This window comes from Pipistrellus kuhlii, unplaced genomic scaffold (assembly GCF_014108245.1).
Source record: "Pipistrellus kuhlii isolate mPipKuh1 unplaced genomic scaffold, mPipKuh1.p scaffold_m20_p_103, whole genome shotgun sequence".
Classification (NCBI taxonomy): Eukaryota; Metazoa; Chordata; class Mammalia; order Chiroptera; family Vespertilionidae; genus Pipistrellus; species Pipistrellus kuhlii.
The window spans coordinates 439,665-459,681 of NW_023425409.1; the positions used below are offsets into that span (position 1 = coordinate 439,665).

The 20,017-nt window shown below is 61.9% G+C and overlaps 1 protein-coding gene across 1 annotated transcript in view; it reads left to right on the top strand.

Annotated features, from left to right (window-relative positions):
• Nucleotides 1–16,881, top strand: part of CCDC12 (coiled-coil domain containing 12) — a 32,011-nt gene extending 15,130 nt beyond the window's left edge. The window contains exons 2-7 of the mRNA XM_036430219.2: nt 6,128–6,195; nt 12,702–12,781; nt 14,059–14,120; nt 14,349–14,383; nt 14,825–14,901; nt 14,988–16,881. Of these exons, the coding sequence (XP_036286112.1) occupies nt 6,128–6,195; nt 12,702–12,781; nt 14,059–14,120; nt 14,349–14,383; nt 14,825–14,901; nt 14,988–15,070 (405 nt within the window). The 3' untranslated portion in view covers nt 15,071–16,881. The remainder of the gene's footprint in view (nt 1–6,127; nt 6,196–12,701; nt 12,782–14,058; nt 14,121–14,348; nt 14,384–14,824; nt 14,902–14,987) is intronic.
• The last annotated feature ends 3,136 nt before the right edge of the window (nt 16,882–20,017 follow it).

Consider the following 20,017-nt stretch of genomic DNA (forward strand, 5'->3'; position numbering starts at 1 on the left):
GGGGGTAGGGTCCGAGCAGAGTGCTGGGCAGTCTAGACCTGAGCCCACTCTAATCCTTGGGCCCTACAGCACTGAGTGTGTGAGCCTGGGTGGGCTAACGGCACCCCATTTTTCTCATGTGCGAAAGGAGAAAGCAGTGCTGTCCTTACTAGGTTTCTAGATGACTAATTATACTGATGATTTAATTAAAATGGTTAATTGTCTGGTGTACTGTCATGACTGCTGTTATTGCAGAGATGAAGGCGGTTGGGTCCAGCCCTCTCCAGAGCTCCCCTTTACTGGGAAGCCTAATTTTAGGGAACCGAGTGAGAGGTGGCCCCTGCCACACCCCTAAGAAGTGGGCATGGCTGGAGTTTCCCCTCATTTTGCAGGAGAAGATAACGTTGGAGGGGAGGGAGGACAGATGTTACGGGTGAAGGAGCAGACGTGTGGCAGCAGAGAGCTAGGCTGCCATTGTCTGCGTCCCCAAACTGAGAAGAAGCGTGTGGGGTCTGACACGCACAGACCCGAGTTAGCTCAGCCTCTGGACCCGTGGGCCAAGCCTGTTGGGAGTCCAGCTGTTGGGAGGGTCAGCCAAGGTGGGGAGAACTTTATCTCTAAGGGGATTCGCCTGTGAGTCCTGCCTCTCGCAGTGTCGGGAGGCTCACCAGTCATCCATTCACTGGTGCTCCACCTGCTGCTGTGTGCCAGGTGCTGGGAGCAGTGACGGACTGGCCTCTGGAGTGTCCGACGTAGGAGGGAAGGCAGAGGGAGGCAGAGCTGGTCGATGCACACGCAGCTGCTTCGTCCGGACAGTTGTCAGAGGCCTGCCTGGAAGAGAGGCCTGCTGACGGTGCGGCCCCAGCCCGCGGGGAAAGCTCTGAAGCCCACGGGTTTTGTGTGGGTGCAGAGCTCACAGGGGTGCCTGTTCCTGCGCCGGCCTGTCACTCACCCCGGAGGGAGTCATTCTTCATTTGAGCCTCATTTTTAAAAATCACAAGTTTGTCACCTACAGAAACTTGGAAAAAATAAAGTGCCATACACAGATAATAATTTAATAAAAATAAATACATAAATAAATAGATAGATAAATAAAGTGCCAGTCGAAACCAGTTTGACTCAGTGGATAGAGCGTCGGCCTGCGGACTGAAGGGTCCCAGGTTCGATTCCGGTCAAGGGCATGTACCTTGGTTGCGGGCACATCCCCGGTGGGGGGTGTGCAGGAGGCAGCTGATTGATGATTCGTTCTCATCGATGTTTCTGACTCTGTCCCTCTCTCTTCCTCTTTGTAAAAAAATCAATAAAATATATTTTATAATTAATAAGTAAGTAAATAAATAAATAAAATGTCGGATGTAGGTCATTTTTTCTGACAGCTAATGGGTCTTCTGTGTCCCAGGCTGGACCTGGGCCTTGGATCCTGGGTGCCTGTTAAGTCTGGGGTGGGGGTTAGGGCAGGATGGTGGTGGTGAAAACAGGGAACATCTGGTTTCCAGGAAGGGTCAGAGGTCAGGGTTCAAGTTAGGCCCATTGCTGATGGACATTAGAGGTCGGAACCCCAGGATGCCGTTTCCCACCGTGGGTGTCATGTGGGGCCCTGCGTGAGACAGTGAACTCCCCTTGTTGAACCCTCAGCCCCGCTCACAGGGGAGGAAACCGCCTCCAGAGGTCCCAGCTGGTCAGCAGCGAGCTTGAGACCGACTGACCACCTGCCTGCCCAGGTGTGCTGCCTGTCACCTCCCACGACAGCCCCCACGGGGACAGCCCCCCACGGGGACAGCCCCCACGGGGACAGCCCCCACGGGGACAGCCCACAGGCGTTTGGAGCCTTGCCTGGCTGCCTGGGGAGCTGTTCCAGCTGCTGTGTGAGAAGGACCTCGGTGTGACCTTGCGAGGCTTCTTTCCTATTGGGCCATGGAGCAGTGGGAGGGGCCCTTTAAGCCTGGCACACTCCCCGGGCACACTCCCCGTGCTTGCTGTTCCCTCTGCTGTCCCCCCCCCTTGCTCGGCTTCTCCAGACACCCCCGTGCCACCCAAAGATCCACCTCCACATACACACACTCACACACACACTCACACACTCACAGACACATTCACACACACACCCATTCACACACACACACACACACTCACAGACACATTCAAACACACACCCATACACACACACACACATACACACACACTCACAGACACATTCACACACACACACACACACTCTCTCTCACATACACACACTCAGACACATTCACACACACACACATACTCACACACACACACACACACACTCACACACACACATACATACACACACACTCACACACACACATACTCACACACACACACGCGCGCGCACACACACACACTCACACACACACACACACACACACACACACCCCATACTGTTGGCACTTCCCTCCTCCGCGCCACTGCCCCCCGCAGAAGCTGAGGGACTGTGGGTTTTCACTCCAGAAGACGAGCCTTTCCCAGCTGGCCTACGTGCCTGGTTGTGGACCTCTGGGGTCCTGTCCACGCACCCAGGCTGGGTGCCCTCCTTGGTCTGTGAACTCCGTGCCCACTCGTTCTTCTCTCTCAGCACCCAGTGGGTGCCTGGCCCAGGGAGCAGGTCATGGTGTCTGACAAGCTGTGTGGCTGGCTTCCCGTGTGCACGTGGCTTGGGCCACAGGCAGGACACAGCAGTCATCTGGTGAGGGCCCTGTGATGGGGTGCCGACGGGGCCCCCCAGCCTGTGCTGAGGAGTGAGCCCTCGTTCCACTGCCAGACACCTCGCCAGGGGGGACCCTCGGCCTTGTCTTCACCCGCCTCCAGACTCCAGGCACAGGCTCGCCCCGCGGCCTGAAAGCCACCACTCCCTTTTGTTCCCTGAGTGCCACCGCCTTTTCAGTGCCCGGCACCTCCCGCTCCATCGCCTCAGAGACTCGGGCGCCCCGGGTCCCACCCACTGCCACCCACCCGTCCCGGCTCTTGTCTGCAGCCCCGTCCCCAGCTTCCTGCTGGCCTCCAGCCTCCAGCCCCTGCGGGGCTCCCTCCACTGAGCCCCTCGGAGAGCAGTGACCCTCTGCCGCCTCCGCGGCTGCTGCTTGGGGAAGCGCCGAGTGGGGAATCAGATCTGCCCCGTGCAGACTGTCTGGCAACAGGAGTTACACCCTGCGCCCGGCTGCGGTCGCAGCGAGAGAGCAGGTGAGCGGGAGAAAGTGAAAGCTCAACACTACTTTTGCAGACACAGTCTGGCCTGTTGTCCGGAAGCATCTCTGCAGCCCTTTCCTTCCTGTCCCGGCCAGCTCCCCTGCCCTCACCCTCGGGGTCTGCTGCCTGTCCACCAGCTGCAGGCCTTCTCCTTAGCCCAGGCCGTTTCTGCACCAGGCTGCTCGCCCGCTTCATAGACGAGACGGTCCCAGCACGGCCGCTGAAGCACTGCTTCCCCCTGCGTGTGCCCCCGGAGGCAGTGTCAGGCCCACGGGCACCGGTGGGTGAGAGAAGCATTTGTCCTCCAGCAGCACACTGAGTGCCAGGGCCCAGGGCCAGCGCCCTGCAGCCTGCCCAGCAGGGTCAGGCCTCCTTCCTCCCTCCCCCAGACCCGGGCAGTAGAGAGGGGCAGGTCTGTGCCAGCCTTGGAGGTGGTGCGGGAGAAGAAAGAAGAGCAGGCCTGGGAAGGAAGGAGAGGCACAGATGGGGGGGTTAAGGGGGCGTTAGGCAGTGAGTTGCATTTAAGGGTCTCGGGTGGGGTGTCTACATCCCCCGAGATTCTGTGCCCTCAGCTCGCCTGCCTGTGCTCCTCCCACGGGCGTCCCCAGGTCTGAGTGCACACGCCCGCTCTGAAGGTGAGAGCCTGGGCGAGGGTGGGGTCGGGCTGTTTCTAGAAGCCAAGTGCCACTGTCGACTCTCATCCCCTGGTGAGGGTGCAGGGGTCGGAGGGACCTCTGTGACGCGGGCAAATCCTTCCCCTTGTCTGACAGCCTCTTGTCAGGCCCCTGCGGAATGGAGGGACCTGAGGGCGGTCGTCCTGCCAGCCCTTCTGCTCTGAGCCTGAGCCTCCGGGCTGGGGGCTGGGGCCGGTGTGACTGCTGCCCCGTCCCAGGCAGGGAGGCTCCCGCCTTGTGCCCGAGGCCAGCAGCGCTCAAAGCTGTCCTGTCTGCACGCCGTTCGGCGGGGAGCTGGGGAGCCCCGTGCCCGCATTGTGGCCTGTTTCTCTGGTCCTGCCCTCGCCCACGCGCGCATCTTCATGGTGCTCCTGGCACAGCACCCAGCCTGGGGCCCTCCTGACCCTCAGCCTGTCTGCAGAGCTAATGCTGCACGCCACCCACCCAACTGCTGGGCCTTTAAAAGTGTTCTTTCGATAGCTGGGTGTTTCCCGTTTTATTAATGAGTAACTCGGCCTTTGCCAGGCACTCGAGTGTCTCTGGGATTCCAGGTAGTGGCAGCCACGGCTGCTGAGTGGCCCTTGCTCAGGGCTGGAAGGGACATGGTGTTTGCAAAGGCTGTTCCCGCAGTCCCCGCCTCTGCCAGCCGGCCCAGCTTCGCCCTGTGGAAGGGAGCCTTGGCGGTGTGTGTGTGTGTGTGTGTGTGTGTGTGTGTGTGTTTGCCCAGCAGCACGTTCGGGGGAAAGCCGAGCCTCCTCTTCGCTTCCACTTGGTCCTTCCCCTTGGCAAGCACCTCTGGCCTGGCCGTTGGGGAGTGGCAAGCAGCGGCGGCGGGAGCTTTGTTCGAATGGCCTGCTTCTGGGTGGGGTCAGGCCCAGCAGCCCTGGGGCCGGCGAGAAGCCCAGCTTCTCCATTCTGAGGGCCCTCATTCCCTCCTTGGCCTTCCCCTGAATGCCTCGCCTAGCAGGGTGGGCAGGCTCCTGGAGAGGCCTCTGGTCCTCCCTCCCTCCCTCAGCACCCACTCCCCTCTCCTCCTCTCTGTGTCAGCCCCACCTGCCTGACAGCCTCCGGGCAATCGCCCTCCCCTTCCCCTTCCCTTCCCCTTCGCAGCTACCCCGTCACCCTGTCACCTGTGTGTGCTTCAGGCCACGCCCCCTTTGCTCCCCTCCCTCCTGGAATGTCCTCCTTCCTCCTTCCTCCTGCCTCCTGCCTCCTGTCCCGCCCGCCCGCCCGCCCCCGCCCTCCATAGAGCCCCCTCCCCCTGGAACCGAGGTGACCTCATTCCTGCTGCCTGTCCCAGAGACCGGGCTGGGGGCTGAGCGGGGGATCTCAGTCTGCTCGCCCTCAGCTCCAGCCCTGGGCCAGGCCTCCAGCCTGGCTTCGTGTCCGCTCCACCGTGTGGGCTGGGTGTGGCGGGTCTCTCGCGCTCGGGGTTTGGTGAACGCTGCAGGAAGTGACTCAAAGCCCGGCACTCCTCGGAGCACACAGGCAGACAGCGTCAGGTCTGATTGTGTGTCCGTGCCAGCCTGCCCTTATCCTCGCCACCGCTGTCCCTCAGAGCAGCCTTCGGCGGGCCAAGGCAGGTCCTTAGACGTGGCACCGACTCCCCCGTGCAGGCAGATCCTGGACGGGCTCCGTGCTGGAGCCTCTCACAAGCTCCGAGGGCAGGTCACGCAATCGGACAGACGTGTGGCCGTTGTGTGCGGGGGAGGCTGACCTCAGGGCAGGAGTCACGGGGCGCGGGGAGCCCAGCAGAGCTGCCGGCGGCCAGGGCCGCCACGGGAGTGACCTCTGGCCTCAGAGGCCGGGCAGCAGGGAGACGGGCCTGCAGCTTTCCCGCAGAACTTTCAGCTGGCTCCCCTCCTTTCCCCGAGGTCCTGCAGGGGAGTGGTGCAGCCTGGTCTGAGGCGGAACCAGAGGTGCTTCTGGAAGGGCGGTCGGCCTGGCCTCCCCGATGCTCTCCCAGCTCAGAGGTGGCTCTTCACACCAGGACGGTGCTGTGGCCTGCCAGCCCGAGCCTCTGAGCGACCAGCTGCCTTCTCCCACCTGAGGCTCCTGGCTCCGGGGAGTGGTCTGGGCCTGGGCCTGGGCCTCACTGGGTGGTGGGTTTTGAATTCTGGGAGTTGAGGGCGAGGAGGGAGGCATCAGTGCGGAGGCTGGAGCTCCTGCCTGGGTGTCTGCCTCCCGAGGTCTAGTCCTCATTCGCCGCCAGCTGTGGCTGGAAGTAGGAACATTCATCTGAGCAGCTGGTTCTCTCCCTTCCTTTGCAGGACAAGGAAGATGCGGAGCCCAAGACCAAGCAGCTTAGAGAAGGGGAGGAGGAGGGCGAGAAGCACAGGTAATGCCTGCTGGCAGCTCCCAGCCTCCTCTCCTCGGCCCCCACTCTGCGCTCAGCCTCTGCCACCCCCCCCCCCCCCCCCCCCCCGTGCTGCCGGTCAGACCCGCACCGCCTCCCTTGTCCCTGGCTGGAGCCTGCTGCGCCCGTCCCCACTGGCCCTCTGACCCGGCACCGGCCTTCTCTGCTGACCCCACATCATGTCTCCTCGCTCTCCACGCCCTCGCGTGGCTCGGCCCTGCAGCACCCGCAGGCGGCTCCCAGCCTCCCTGTGTGAGTGAGCGGGGCCAGCGGGCTGGGCCGCCTCCTGTCCCCTCGGCCACGGCACCCCGTTTCCCGACAGTCCCCCGCGCTGTCCCCGACGCTCGGCCTTCCTCTTTCCGTCTCTGTCCTGCTGACCCCTTGGTAGCTCACCTGCAGTATGTGCTCCTATTCTGCCAAATCCCATCACCTGGTTGAGCAGCTTAAGCTGCCTACACAAGGCTCCCTCCCCCGTGGTTGCAGGCACGTGAGCTGGAGCCTCCAACAGAGATTCTGGGACAGGTTTCGGAAGCAGTGTGGGGCGGGAGGGACGTGTGTGGGGCGGGAGGGATGTGAGCCGGGGTAGCTTCATGTCTGTTAGCATTTCCCGCCCAGCCTGAGCTCTGCTTGAGCCAGACCTGGAGTCTGCAGTGGCCTCTGGAGGGAGGGGGTAGATCTTGGGGCCCAGAGAAAGCTGGCCTCTGTGGGCTGTTGGATGGGGTGTGTGTGTGTGTGTGTGTGTGTGTGTGTGCGCGCGCGCGCGCGCGCGCGCGCGCACAGGAGGGGAGGGATGCGCCCTGGGCTGGGCCGGCACTGGGAGCAGGCTTCCCTCTGCTGCCTTCACCAGAGTAAGTGGAACCCTCCCAGGCCAGGCCCCTCCTCCGCCCCATTCAGAAGCCCATCTCAGAGGAGCTGGGCCTTTTCAAGTTAACGGGGTGGGGAGGGGGTGCCTGCTCCTGACTCGGCCCTTTAGCCAGTGTGTTCACACCGTCCTTAGGCGGTCACCTTGCTTCTGTGAGCCTCTTCCCCTGCATGTCTTCAACGGAGAGATTGGAAACAAACGCTTCCCTCCTGGGGATGGAGCCACAGCTGTTACCTGGCTGGGCTGGGGGCTGGGGGCTGGGGGCAGGGGCTGGGGCTGGGGCTGGCTGGGCGGGGGCTGGGGACTGGGGGCGGGGGCTGGGCTGGGGACTGGGGGCGGGGGCTGGGGGGTGGGGGCTGGGGGCTGGGGGCGGGGTCTGGGGACTAGGGGCGGGGGCTGGGGGTGGGGGCTGGGGTCTGGGGGCGGGGTCTGGGGACTAGGGGCGGGGGGTGGGGGCTGGGGGCTGGGCGGGGGCTGGGCTGGGGCTGGGGGTGGGGCTGGGCTGGGGCTGGGCTGGGGCTGGGGCTTTGGCAGAAGGAGGAAACTTAGGGGCCCCTGAGAGCTGAGGGCTCCAGGCACACCCGGAAAAGGCGGAGTTGACTTGTGTGTGAGGTCTTTGCTAACTTTGCAAAGGGGACAGGAGTTGGGAGAACTGCGAGGTGGGCAGGTGAGGGTAGAAATAAGCCCATGTGAACAACAAGCCCCCTGTCCGAGCGGGTGGTCAGGGCCTCGTGGACCCTCCCTCACGTGCACAGCAGATGCCCCCGGCAAACGGGCGTCGAGCGCTGGCCCCCGGCTCCCCCCACCACGTGCTGGGCGCGCCCCGCCTTCCTCTGCCCGGCGCCTGCCCCGTGAGACTTCGGGTCCCTGCTGCCACGCTCCTTTGCCTTTCCTTGTAGCTGTAGAACCCGCTCGTTAACGTTTATGGAAAGGCTTGTAGGATTTTGATGGGAATTGCATGGTTTTTTAGAATAAATTTCTTTTTAGAGTTTTATTGCTCCCTTTGGGATAAGTCCTGCCCCGTCCTCACAGCCAGATCCCCAAGGTCCGCTGGCCAGCTCCACTCCGGGAAGGAAAGACGTCCCACCCCCAGGAGGGCCCGCCTCTCCTCTGGGCTGGGCCTGCCGTCCTGTGGCTTATTCTGCAGGTACCCAGGCCCCCTCCACCCCAGCCCTCCCCACCTTCGCCCTCAGTGCTGCCCAGAGGGAGGTGCTCTTGCCTCTGTCCACAGGCCCGCTTGTTGTTAAGCCACCTGTCCGGTGTCCTAATGTACAATAGAAGGGTGACCGCCGTCTGTGATGTGGGGCCCTGGGAAGTGGCCTGCAGAGGGCTGTGTAGCTGCTTTGCTTTCTAAGCCTCAGTCACTTCCTCCCGGAGGCAGGTCGCTGATCAGGGCGTGGAGGCGTGTCCAGTCGGGCTTGTGATTGAGGAGAGGGAGGTGTGGGCACCTTGGGGAAGGGGCCAGGGACATGTCTTGTTGGGCGCTGAACAAGCAGCCCCTCACCCTCATCCACAGCCGCCTCCCGCTGGCTTTGGACATGTCTCCCAGCTGGAGCGGTCACTGTCAGGACGGCGGCTCCCCTGGGAGGCTGTCACATCCTGGAGAAAGCGGCACTAACCTGCTTTCTCCGGACGGAAACCGGTTCTCCAGCTCCATGTGGAGAGGTTCCCGCCCAGCTGAGGCCCAGCCCAGCCCTGGCCTGGCGCCCAAACCCTTTAGGCTGGCAAATGCAGGCCCTCTCTCCCTGCGGGTGGGGTCCCGGGATGGTGTCTGAAGCAGGGTGTGCTCACTGGCAGATCCTGACGTCAGCCTGACTGGGCAAACATCGCCCACTCCAGTGGTGCCTCCAGAGCGGCTCCCTCCCGCCTCCTGCTCCAGGTCAGGGAGTCCCAGCGTGGGCAGGGGTGGACTGTGGGCAGGGGCGTGGGCAGGGCCAGACTGTGGGCAGGGGCGTGGGCAGGGCCGGACTGTGGGCAGGGGCGTGGGCAGGACCAGACCGTGGGCAGGGGCGTGGGCAGGGGTGTGGGCAGGGGCGGACCGTGGGCAGGGCCGGACCGTGGGCAGGGGCGTGGGCAGGGCCGGACTGTGGGCAGGGGCGTGGGCAGGGCGGGACTGTGGGCAGGGCCGGACCGTGGGCAGGGGCGTGGGCAGGGGTGGACTGTGGGCAGGGGCGTGGACAGGGCCAGACTGTGGGCAGGGGCGTGGGCAGGGCTGGACCGTGGGCAGGGGCGTGGGCAGGGCCGGACCGTGGGCAGGGGCGTGGGCAGGGCCGGACCGTGGCTCCAGGATTTGTGCTGAGGAGCAGCTCAGACATGTGCTGTCACCCTGTTTTTCCTGATCCTGGTGCTCAGGAGGAGGCCCAGGATGTGGGCGACTGAATCGAGAGAGGACTGGTTTCATGATGGTGTGTCATGGCGGCGTGGGCAGCAGACTGACCCTGTGACTGGGGAGGGGAGGGGACTGGTCCGCTGCCTGGAAACGAGTTTGGGTCTTGTGTGTCAGGGCCTGGTGCTGCCAGCGCCCTCTCGTCAGACTGTCCCTGGGGGTGGGTGTGTCCACCTGAGGTGAGAAACCACACTCAGGCGGAGACGCCTCGAAGGCCTCCCCTCGGGAGGGAGAGGAGCCCCCGGACCCCCATCCGATGGAGAACAGGGAGCCCACACGGGGACCCCATTCCTGTCCTCGGAGTGACCATGACAGCCGCGGGCCGAGCATTTCCGAGGGCTCTGAGGTCAGGCCGCAGCCATGGTGGGGAGTGTGCCGCGCCTCGCCGGGCTCCGGGCTTGTTCTCGTTGGGCAGGCGGTGTCTCCACGTGCCGGCCTAGGCCGACAGGCAGAGCCAGCAGGCTGCGGGGCGGTGTCCGGAGGAGCTGCGTCTGCTCTGTGAGCCGTTCCTGGACCGGGGTTTCCATCGCTGGTGGGAGAAGTCGGCTGGCGGCCCGTTTCTGCCTGGCGGCCCGTGTCTGTCTAGGCATCCGCCCCAGTTCGGTAGTCGGACAGGCCTGTCTGGGGCCGTTCTTTGGCGCGCGTGGTGTTCTCTGGCCCGGGCTTGATGTGTTCCCTCCTGTAAAAAGCTCTCTGTCGCGCTCTCCTTCTGCCTCGGGACTGGGAGTCCACGGATGCCAGGCCTTTCGATGGCGTTGCATGTGTCTCCCAGGCTCTCTTCGGCCGGTCCCAGCTGCTCCTGCCTCAGTCGGCCGTTCTCTGGCCGGTCTGACCGCTCACTAGCCCTTCGTTTGCAGGTGCCCTGACGACTGCTGAACTCATCTAGTGCGTCCTTAATGGGGTTGTACTTCAGTTATAGAGTTCCCATTTGATTAACTTTTACAGTTTTGGTTGTCTGCTGAAATTCTCCACCTTGTGGTTTAGCTTCCTGAACTTTTCTTGTGTTAATTATCTTACATTTCATTTCTGGTCATTCCAATATTCGGATCACCCACAAGTGCGCTTATGTTGTCTTTATTTTTTCTCATGGCTCTGATTGAATCCTGCATGTCAGGTGTGAAAAGTTTTAGAGATAATTTGAGGTTCTGGATAATTTTATTTCCTAGAGCAGCGATTTTTAACCATTTTTATCTCATGGCACACATAAATTAATTATAAAATTCTGTCTCACACCAAAAAAATATATTATTTTTCACTGATCTGACAAAAAAAATAGGTATAATTTTTATTCATTCACATTGGACCACTATTGCTGTGTTGCTGTTGTCATTTTTCTGTTTGAAAATCTAAGGAGAAAGGCCAGTGCTCCTGACTAAGCAGCCAGGTGCTGCGTATGTTGGCATGCCTGCAGCGCCGGTCGAAATTGCTGCTCTGGAGAGAATTGCTCCAGCTGCAGCGGGCAGTGGGCAGGGTTTGGAGAGGGTGCAGGCTGGGCTGAGGGACACCTAGGTGTTCGATTGCTTGGATAGTGCCCAGCTCCAGGGCGAGGGACAGTGGGCGCTGGGGACTGCCTGGCGGCTCTCCCCGGCTCCCGTGTCCTCCCGCCCTCCGTCCAGCCGCTCTGCTGAGTGCCGCTCAGGGTCCCGGCCCCCCCGCCGGACTCTCCTGATTTCTCTCAGAACCTGGAGCCAGTTTGAGAGTGACAGTGTTTTTCCCACAGATCCCTGCAGTTTCCCACACCCAGTTTCTCTTCTGCTTTCTCCCCACCCTGTGGTGAGGGGAAGCCAGTGCGGGTCACGCCCACTGCAACCTGCCTTCCCACCTTGGGGATCGAGTCTGCAACCCGGGCGTGTGCCCTGGATCAAAACTGAACCCGGGCCTTTCAGTCCGCAAGCGGACGCTCAGACCACAGACGCCAGCTCAGGCTCAGTGGCTCCTTACTACGCAGCCCAGAGCTCTCTGCCCCCTGGGGGGCCGTCCGGGGGGGGGGGCCGGAGGACTGCCCAGCCGGTGCTGGCGCAGCTGCCCGGGTGCGGAGACAGCGGAGGGGACGGGGCCCCTGCACTGGCATCCCCGTGTGCCTGGCCCCTCGTGGTTCCCCTCTCAGGTCAGGCTCTGCATCTGGACGTGGCTGCCGCAGTGTCTGCCACACCCAGCACAGAGCTGAGGGACGATGTCCCGGGGCCCGGGCACGAAGGCCCAGGCGGAGGCCAGGCTGGGAGCCGTGGTGAGACCAGCTGTCTCTGAGGAGTAACTCAGCAGGGCTTTGCTGTGTGACCCTCAAACCGGCCGCCTCTGACCCTCGGTTCCCGTGACAGTCAGAGGAAGCTAATTCAGGGGAGATGCTGTGATGGCTGTTCAGGCACCCTGGCCCCAGCGCCCACGGGAGCCTGCAGGGCGGGCAGGGCCTTGGGAGAGCGGCCAGCCAGCTGCTGAGAGGGATGTGGGCTGAGGGTCAGAGGCGGACCCACCATGCTTCTGTCCCAGGCCCCCCCCCCCCCCAGGGCCCTCCTCCCCCCTCCTCCCCCGAGGGCCCTCCTCCCCCGCGGGTCCTCCTCCCCCCTCCTCTCCTCCCCCACAACCCCCCCCTCGGGCCCTCCTCCCCCCTCCTCGGGCCCTCCTCCCCCCTCCTCCCCCTCGGGCCCTCCCCACCCCCCGCGGGCCCTCCCCTCCCCCGCGGGCCCCTCCCACCCCCCCGCGGGCCCTCCCCCCCCTCGGGCACTCCTCCCCCTCGGGCACTCCTCCCCCGAGGGCACTCCTCCCCCGAGGGCCCTCCCCCCCCACCCGCGGGCCCTCCTCCCCCCCTCCTCCCCCGCGGGCCCTCCCCCCCCTCGGGCACTCCTCCCCCTCGGGCACTCCTCCCCCTCGGGCACTCCTCCCCCTCGGGCACTCCTCCCCCTCGGGCACTCCTCCCCCTCGGGCCCTCCCCCCCCCCCCGCGGGCCCTCCTCCCCCCTCCTCCCCGAGGGCCCTCCCCCCCTCCTCCCCGAGGCCCTCCTCCCCCGCGGGCCCTCCTCCCCCCTCCTCCCCCGAGGGCCCTCCCCCCCCTCCTCCCCGCGGGCCCCCCCCCCGCGGGCACTCCTCCCCCTCGGGCCCCCCCCCCCCCCCCCCCCTCCCCGCGGGCCACTCCCGAGGAAGATGGGGAAGTCCCAGTGGCGTGGCTTTGTAGTCTGGCCTGCACGTGTCCGCCGTGACCAAGACTGTCCCCCATTCACTCATCTCTGCTCGCTCTCCGCTGCAGGGAACTCCGGCTGCGCAACTACGTCCCCGAGGATGAGGACCTGAAGAGGAGGAGGGTGCCCCAGGCCAAGCCCGTGGCAGGTAGGTGGCGTCTCCGCCCTGGGCACTGTCAGGTGCCTCCTGGAAAGGAAGCTGGCAGTGCCAGGCTGGAAGCTGGGCCCCTAGCACCCTCCCGCCACCTCCTGGCAGGTGCACCCGTGGTCGGCCCTGGTGACCACAGAGCAGCAGGCAGGGCTCTGCCCTGCTCGCACCCCAGCTGGGAGGCCTCCTAGGGGCCTTGGAGGGAAGAGGCCACACCTCAGAGGAACCCTTGGGCTGAGACCCCGACGAGGGGCCAGCCACGCAGGTGCTGCGAGAGCAGGACGCCCCAGGTGGAGGTGTGACAGTGCCGGGCCAGGGCCGGGAGAGGTGGTCTGCGGGGCGAGGGCCACTGCCGGGCCTGCACCCGCCAAGTGTGGGCAGCAGCCAGGAGCCAGGAACATCGGCCAGCGGCGGGCTGCCCCCGGCCACCTGCAGCAGAGATGCCGGGCGCTTCTTGTCACCTGGGCCCCTGGCTCTTTTAATCTTCACTTTTGTTTTCAATTAGATGAGTATTAAGTGAATAAATACATTATCTTGTAAAACAGCAAAGTGCTGCCCATTCTGCCACACTGTCTGCTTCCTCATCTCCTTGCCCCTGAAATGCCCGTGTGTCCTTGGTGTTGTGGGCCCCACGGTGGTACGGGGGCACCTTGGCGGGGGCAGTAAGGCAGGACGGGAGAGGGGCAGGGAGCTGGTCCCATGCCTCGGGCAGTACCCATGGCTGGAGGGGGTGAGGCAGGGCGGGGCTGAGCTCGGAGGCGGGCCCACCCTCCTGTCCCGGCCCTTCTCCTCCAGAGAGGAAGGTGGGGAAGCCTGGCCTGCACGTGTCTGCGGTGACAAGACTCCCCTGCCCTCCATCCTGAGGGAGCGGGGGGCAAGTGATGGGCCTGGCAGGGCCCGTGGCCCCAGGTTTGGTGCCAGGGCGCCCAGCGTCTGTGCCCAGGGTCAGGCCCCCTGCCCCCGGCCCCAGTCAGGCTGCCTGGAGGCCCAGGTGCGCCGAGTGCACCTCCAGGTGGCCGTCCCCGTCGGGCACACGTCTGCGTGGGATGGGAAGAAGGCCCAGAGCCTGCTCTGGATGTGTTCACAGCTGGGGGTGGAGTCCCGATGGCTTTCCTCCTGGGAGCCCCAGCCTTCCTGCAGAGCCGCCTTCCAGGGTCTCTCTGACTGGCTGGGGGCCGAGGGGCCCTGCCTGCACCCTCTTCCTTTGCCGTGGCTGCAGCTGCTGTCACCAGGCAAGTGGCAGCCTCTCCCAGCCCCTGTCGTCTTGCTCCCTCTAGTGGAAGAGAAGGTGAGGGAGCAGCTGGAGGCGGCCAAGCCCGAGCCCATCATCGAGGAAGTGGTGAGTGGCAGGTGGCGGGTGGCCCGTTCTCGCCGCTCCTGAGGCCCTTTTCTCCTGCACCTGCTCTCCTTTCCCCTCTTCTCTTCCCTTCTTTTTCCCCTTCCCACCGCCCACGCCCCCCTCTCCCCCTTTCCCCTTTCTTCTTCCCATTGTCCTACCTCTGGCCCTGCCCCCCTCCTTCCTTTGGTGGGGCCCCTCTGGCCCTGACAGGGTCTCCTCCCTCCCCAGGACCTGGCCAACCTCGCACCCCGGAAGCCTGACTGGTGAGTGCTGCAGGGGGAGGGCCCGTGCGCACGAGGGCGGGCTCAGGGCCGGGCCGGCCGTTCCCCTCGTCCGTAAGTCTGTCAGGGACAGCGCCACAGGGAGGTGTGGGCCTACGTCCTGGGAACTCAGAGCCAGGGGACGGCTTGGTGCCTTCTGGGAGCTTCCGCTGTACAGGAGGAGCAAGAGCCACAGGGCACTGGGCAGGCCGCTCCTGGACAGCGACCGCGGAGCAGAGGAACCAGCCACCGCGCACACTTGGACTCAGTGCCCGGCGTGCGGCGGGCCTGGGCCAGGGGCATGGCCGTGCTGGATCCGGGAGGGTGCAGAGGGAGCAGAGCGTCCTGGCTGTTCCTGGCGCCTGAGGGGCCGCAGGCAGGGTGGGCCCAGGGCCACACCGGCCAGCCTTCAGCCTCCGGCCTCCTGCCCCCTCCCTGCGGCAGGGACCTCAAGAGAGACGTCGCCAAGAAGCTGGAGAAGCTGGAGAAGCGGACCCAGAGGGCCATCGCCGAGCTGATCCGTGAGTACAGCCTGGGAGGCGGGTCCCTGCCCTCTGGTGGCCCCGGCCCAGCGCCCCTCTCACCCCCCTGTCTTCCGTCTGTCCAGGGGAGAGGCTGAAAGGCCAGGAGGACAGCCTGGCCTCTGCAGTGGGCGCCACCAACGAACAAGAGGCCTGCGACTCGGACTGAGCTGCTGTGGGAGGAAGGCCCTGTGCAGGCTGGGCTGAGCTGGCCATCACTCCCCTTTGCCTTCAGAGCAGCGGCTCCCACCCTGTCAGGGAGCCCGCCCTGGGGAGTCAGCTCCTTGTCTCCCGAGAGGTCCCACCTCGGAGTGGGGGAGAGCAGAGCAGCTGTGTGGGCCTGCGCACGTCTGTACGCCTGTCTGTATTGTGGACTTTTCCCCGTAAATAGAATTAAGCAGACCCGTGTGTGGCAGAGATCTATCCAGTATTGCCTGGGTTCTTGGGGTACTTGGGTTTGGGACCCAGACAGAGTGTATAGGGGTGATGCTGGATTGACGGAGCCCTGTGTGGGGCTGAGCATGTGTGCTGTCCTTCTGGGCTGGGCAGCGGGCATCTCCGAGCCCTGAGGGACAGAGTCAGTCCTGGGACCTGTGGGGGCCAGGCCTGCAGCGTTCCGTGGGGCAGCGGAGCCCCTCACAGTGGGAGAGGGAGGAGCCCGGGCCCAGCAGCGGTCAGCTCGGACGCATTGCCACCACGGCTGGAACCGAGGTTCTGTGGAAAAGGAGCAGAAAGGATGCTGCGAGGGCAGCCGGCAGGGCCTGCCACCAGCAGCAGGAAGAAGTGGTGAGCAAAGATTGGCAGACATTGCAAAATTCAACATGGACCTGGCAAGACAGAGATAGCAGCAAAAAAAGACACAATTAATATAAATATTAGGAGTGAAATAAGTGATCACTATGGGTTCCCCAGACTAAGGACAGGAAGGGGTGAGTTTGACAGGCTGATGAAATGAGCCAATCCTTGTAAAGCACAGACTGCCACAGTTCACTCCAGATGAAGGAGATGGCTTGCATAGCTCTGTAACCATTAAAGACCCTGAATTCATGATTAAAAACCTTGAAAAATCTCCAAGCCCAGGTGTTTTTACTGGAGAGTTAATGTACAGGTTTAATGCAACTCCAATAAATCCCAATAAGATCTTAAATATAGACAGGATTATTGTAAAATGTATCAGGAGCCCTGACCGTTGACTCAGTGGACAGAGTGTCAGCCGAGGAATGAGGGTTCCCAGGTTTGATTCCGGTCCAGGGCTCACACCTTGGTTACAGGCTCTATCTCTGGCCCCAGTCCGGACACGTGTGGGCAGCCAATCCATGTGTCTCACATCGATGTTTCTCTGCCTCCCCCTCATCCCCTTCAACTCCCTAAAAATCGATGGAAAAAATATCCTCATGAGGATTAACAAAAAAGTGAAATATATCAGGAAAGGCAAAAGAACTAGAACAGCTCAGACGCTCACTAGAAGACTAAAGCATGAGGAGTCTTGAACCATCCGGGAGAGGAGGGAAGGCAGGCACACATCACGGAGGAGACGGGGTCGTCAGAAGTGGCCACTCACGTCTGACAAAGGTGCACGTGAGCTCCGCGGAGGAGACGGTCTCCAGCGTGTGTGCCGGAGCGACGGGGCAGCACAGGCGAGAGGAGCCCCAGCCTGAGCCTTGGCTGAAACTAACGAGGGCCAGAGATTGACATGTAAAATGTGAAACTATCACAGCGCTCAGGAGAAAACCTTCAGGACCCTGAGCTTGGTAAAGAATTCTTAAGACATGAGACCAAAAGCACAATCCATAAAGGTATATTGTGAAATGTGACTTAACCAACTGGAAACGCTTCTGCTCCAACAGAGTCTTAGAGAATGAAAAGCTGCAGACAAAATATTTGCAAAGCGTGTATCTGATAAAGGCCTCCCAAGAGGAACATAATAAGGAATTACCAAAATGCACCAGTGAAAGGGGAGGAAAGCCCGATAGAAAATGGGAAAGACAAGAAGGGACCTCACCAGGTGCCATCAGCGCAGGCACCTGAAAGCTGCTGAGCACCGCGGCGGCAGGGCAGTGCCGACGAGCCGTGCGGGAACAGCTGCAGGAAGCCGGGGACCAATCCTGGCAGGACCTGGGGGAAGTAAACGCTAGTCACTGGGAAATACTTGGGCAATTTCCTCAGTGGTCTTCACATAAAACCCAGCAGCCACGCTCCTGGCATGTAGTTCAGAGACGCACGCTGTCCACACAGCGGCAGAGCAGTGCAGGAGCCGTGTCCACGGAGGCTCGTAGCCGGGAGCGTGAAGGCAGGTCGTCTGTCCGGACGTGTGGTTAAAGGAACACGGTGGAGGTTGCCAAGTCAGCCAGACCCAGGTCTAGGCTCGGTGTGTTTCCCTGCCTTCGGTTTGAAATGAAAACACTGTCAAACGGTGCAATGAGCCTGGCAAGAAGCCCTCACACACAGCAAGCGGTCTTCAGGGCCTTCCTTCCCCGGACTAGTTTTTATTTATTTATTTTTATATTTTATTGATTTTTTACAGAGAAGAAGGGAGAGAGATAGAGAGCTGGAAACATCGATGAGAGAGTGTCATCGATCAGCTGCCTCTTGCACCCCCCCCACCGGAGATATGCCTGCAACCAAGGTACATGCCCTTGACCGGAATTGAACCCGGGACCCTTCAGTCCCCAAGCCGACGCTCTATCCATTGAGCCAAACCAGTCTCGGCTTTTTCTTTCTTTACAATTTAAGTTTTACTCTGAAAACACACCCACAGCTCTGCCCGATGGCTCAGTTGGTTGGAACATTGTCCCGTACAACAAAAGGTGGTGGGTTTGATCCCTAGTCAGGGTGCCTATGGGAGACAACTACTTCTCCTCCTCCTGCTCTCTCTAAACATCATTAAAACACATTCGTGGATGAGGATTGAAAAAAACACCACAAAATTCCCTTCAGTAGGTTAAACTGGCGCATCTGTACCATGGAATACTGTTCGGCAGTGAAAAGGCACGGCTGTTGATAGAAGGAACGGCTCGGAAGGAGTGAAATACATTACATGTGTAGTAAGATCCTGTCTCTGGTTTCCTCATAGAGACAGATTGGTGGCTGCCAAGGTTTGGAAGGGGCCTCCTGGGCCTATAAAGGGGCAGCTTGAGGGAGATCTCTGTGGGGATGGGATAGCTTTTGGTGGCAGTGGGGAGTAAGCAAGTCCACACGTGAGCACGTGGAATGAACCACGGGTTGCTTCTGGATTTATTGTGGTACTAATGGCCTGGTGCATGAATTCGTGCACATTGGAAGGAAATTAATTAGAAGAAATGTTTTAATATCGCTATTCGCCTTTTCGCTATAACAAAAGTGTCAACTAAATTCATGATCGACAATGCCGGAGCCGGGCATCCGGGCATCCATGGGTCCTGAGCCCTGAGTGCCTCATGGTGCTGGGCACTGTCAGGGGCTGCCCCCAGGGCTGACCTTCCCCGCGGTCTCGGGGCCTGCTGGGAGCCCTCCCTCCTGCCAGTCTGAAGGCCTCACTGGCTGGCCATTGCACTGGAACAGACAGCAAGTGGTGGGATCTGGTCCTCAGGGCATAGCGGGAGCATCTGGCCCCGAGATCACAGGATGAGAGTCTGCCAGAGCCTTATCCCCTCTGTCCTCACACGGCCACTGGGGGGCAGCAGGAGACACCGTGCCGCCTGCTTCCCTCAGCTGAAGTGTCTTGTGCAATGCACCCCACCCCCTTTCCCACGGGGTCTGTGTCTTTAAGTGGCTGATACTAGAGATGATTCCAAGAGTGGGTCTCAGTCAACCCAGAACCCAGCACCATGGGGGCCAGGTCCTCCGGACAGCAGCACCCCAGCCCCACCCCCACCCCCACCCATGCTGGCCTTGCCCCGGCTTCAGCCACAGCCTCTCGGGGACAGCACAGGCACGTGTGGGGCTGGGCACGTGTGAAGTGTGGGCAGAATACCGGGGTGTGGGGCCCAGTAGCCTAGGGGTGGGCCCATCTGTAGGGTCCCGCCCCCTGAGCCCGGCCAGCCTCAGCATTTGTTGGCTCTAAGATGCCTATTGTGTCAGGGCCATCGGGGGGTGCACGTGTGAGGAGGATGCTGGGGGCTCGCCCACCAGAAGTGGTGATTCACAGAGGAGTGGTGGTGTGCCTGCTGGGCCCTGGGCCGCTGCCCCTGGCACAGGCGCGGCCGCAGGGTGCTGTGGGCAGGGTGTCGGGCTGCCTTTCCCGGCCAGCCTGCCCTTCTCTGTATTTACTGGTTTTCTCTAAATGTTCCCATTACTCAGGCCTCTGTGGGCACGGACAGAAATAAATCCCACAAGGCGGGCCCGCCAGGAGCCGGAATCCGATCCCTCCGAGGCCGGAAGAGGCCCCTGTGCAGAGGCACTCGCCACAGTGGCCCACGCACCCTGTGCGCACATGCATGCACGTGCGTGCCCCCACACATATATACCCCACAGACACCCACATGCCCGTGCAGGCACCCCCCCCCCACACACACTGTGCACACTAGGGTCACGGTCATTCTCGAGGTGCCGGGCAGCCAGTGGTGAGGCCGTGGCCTTGGGCATGAGAATGGCCTCCTGGGAACGCAGGCCCACGCTGCCAGGGCTTCTGAATTTTTAAGAGAAACTGGAAAGCTGAATTTTTATGTGAAATATCCTGATTTTAAATGTTGGCTCAAGATGTTGAAAATACTGTGAGAGCCAAACCAAACATGACTCTGGGCCAAATTCCACCCACAGGCGGCGTCTCAGACCGCCGGTCCGCACAGACACACACAAATAGACACACACGCATATACACACAGACACATACATAGACATCCATACAAACAGGCACACACAGACACACCAAAAGATACACAGACATAGATACATACACAAATGCATACACAACACATATGCCAGTGCACATACAAGAGAACCAGGGACTGACAGACATAAGACAGGCACACATACGAGTGGATATACACATATACGAGTATATACACACATGTACACAGGCACACGTGGCAGGGAGCACCCCCTCCATCACCGATGTGGCTGAGCTGTGGGAGCAAGTAGCCTCTGGGCAGGGCCAGGGCATCGTGGCTCACCCAGGCGCCTGACTCCCATGCTGGAG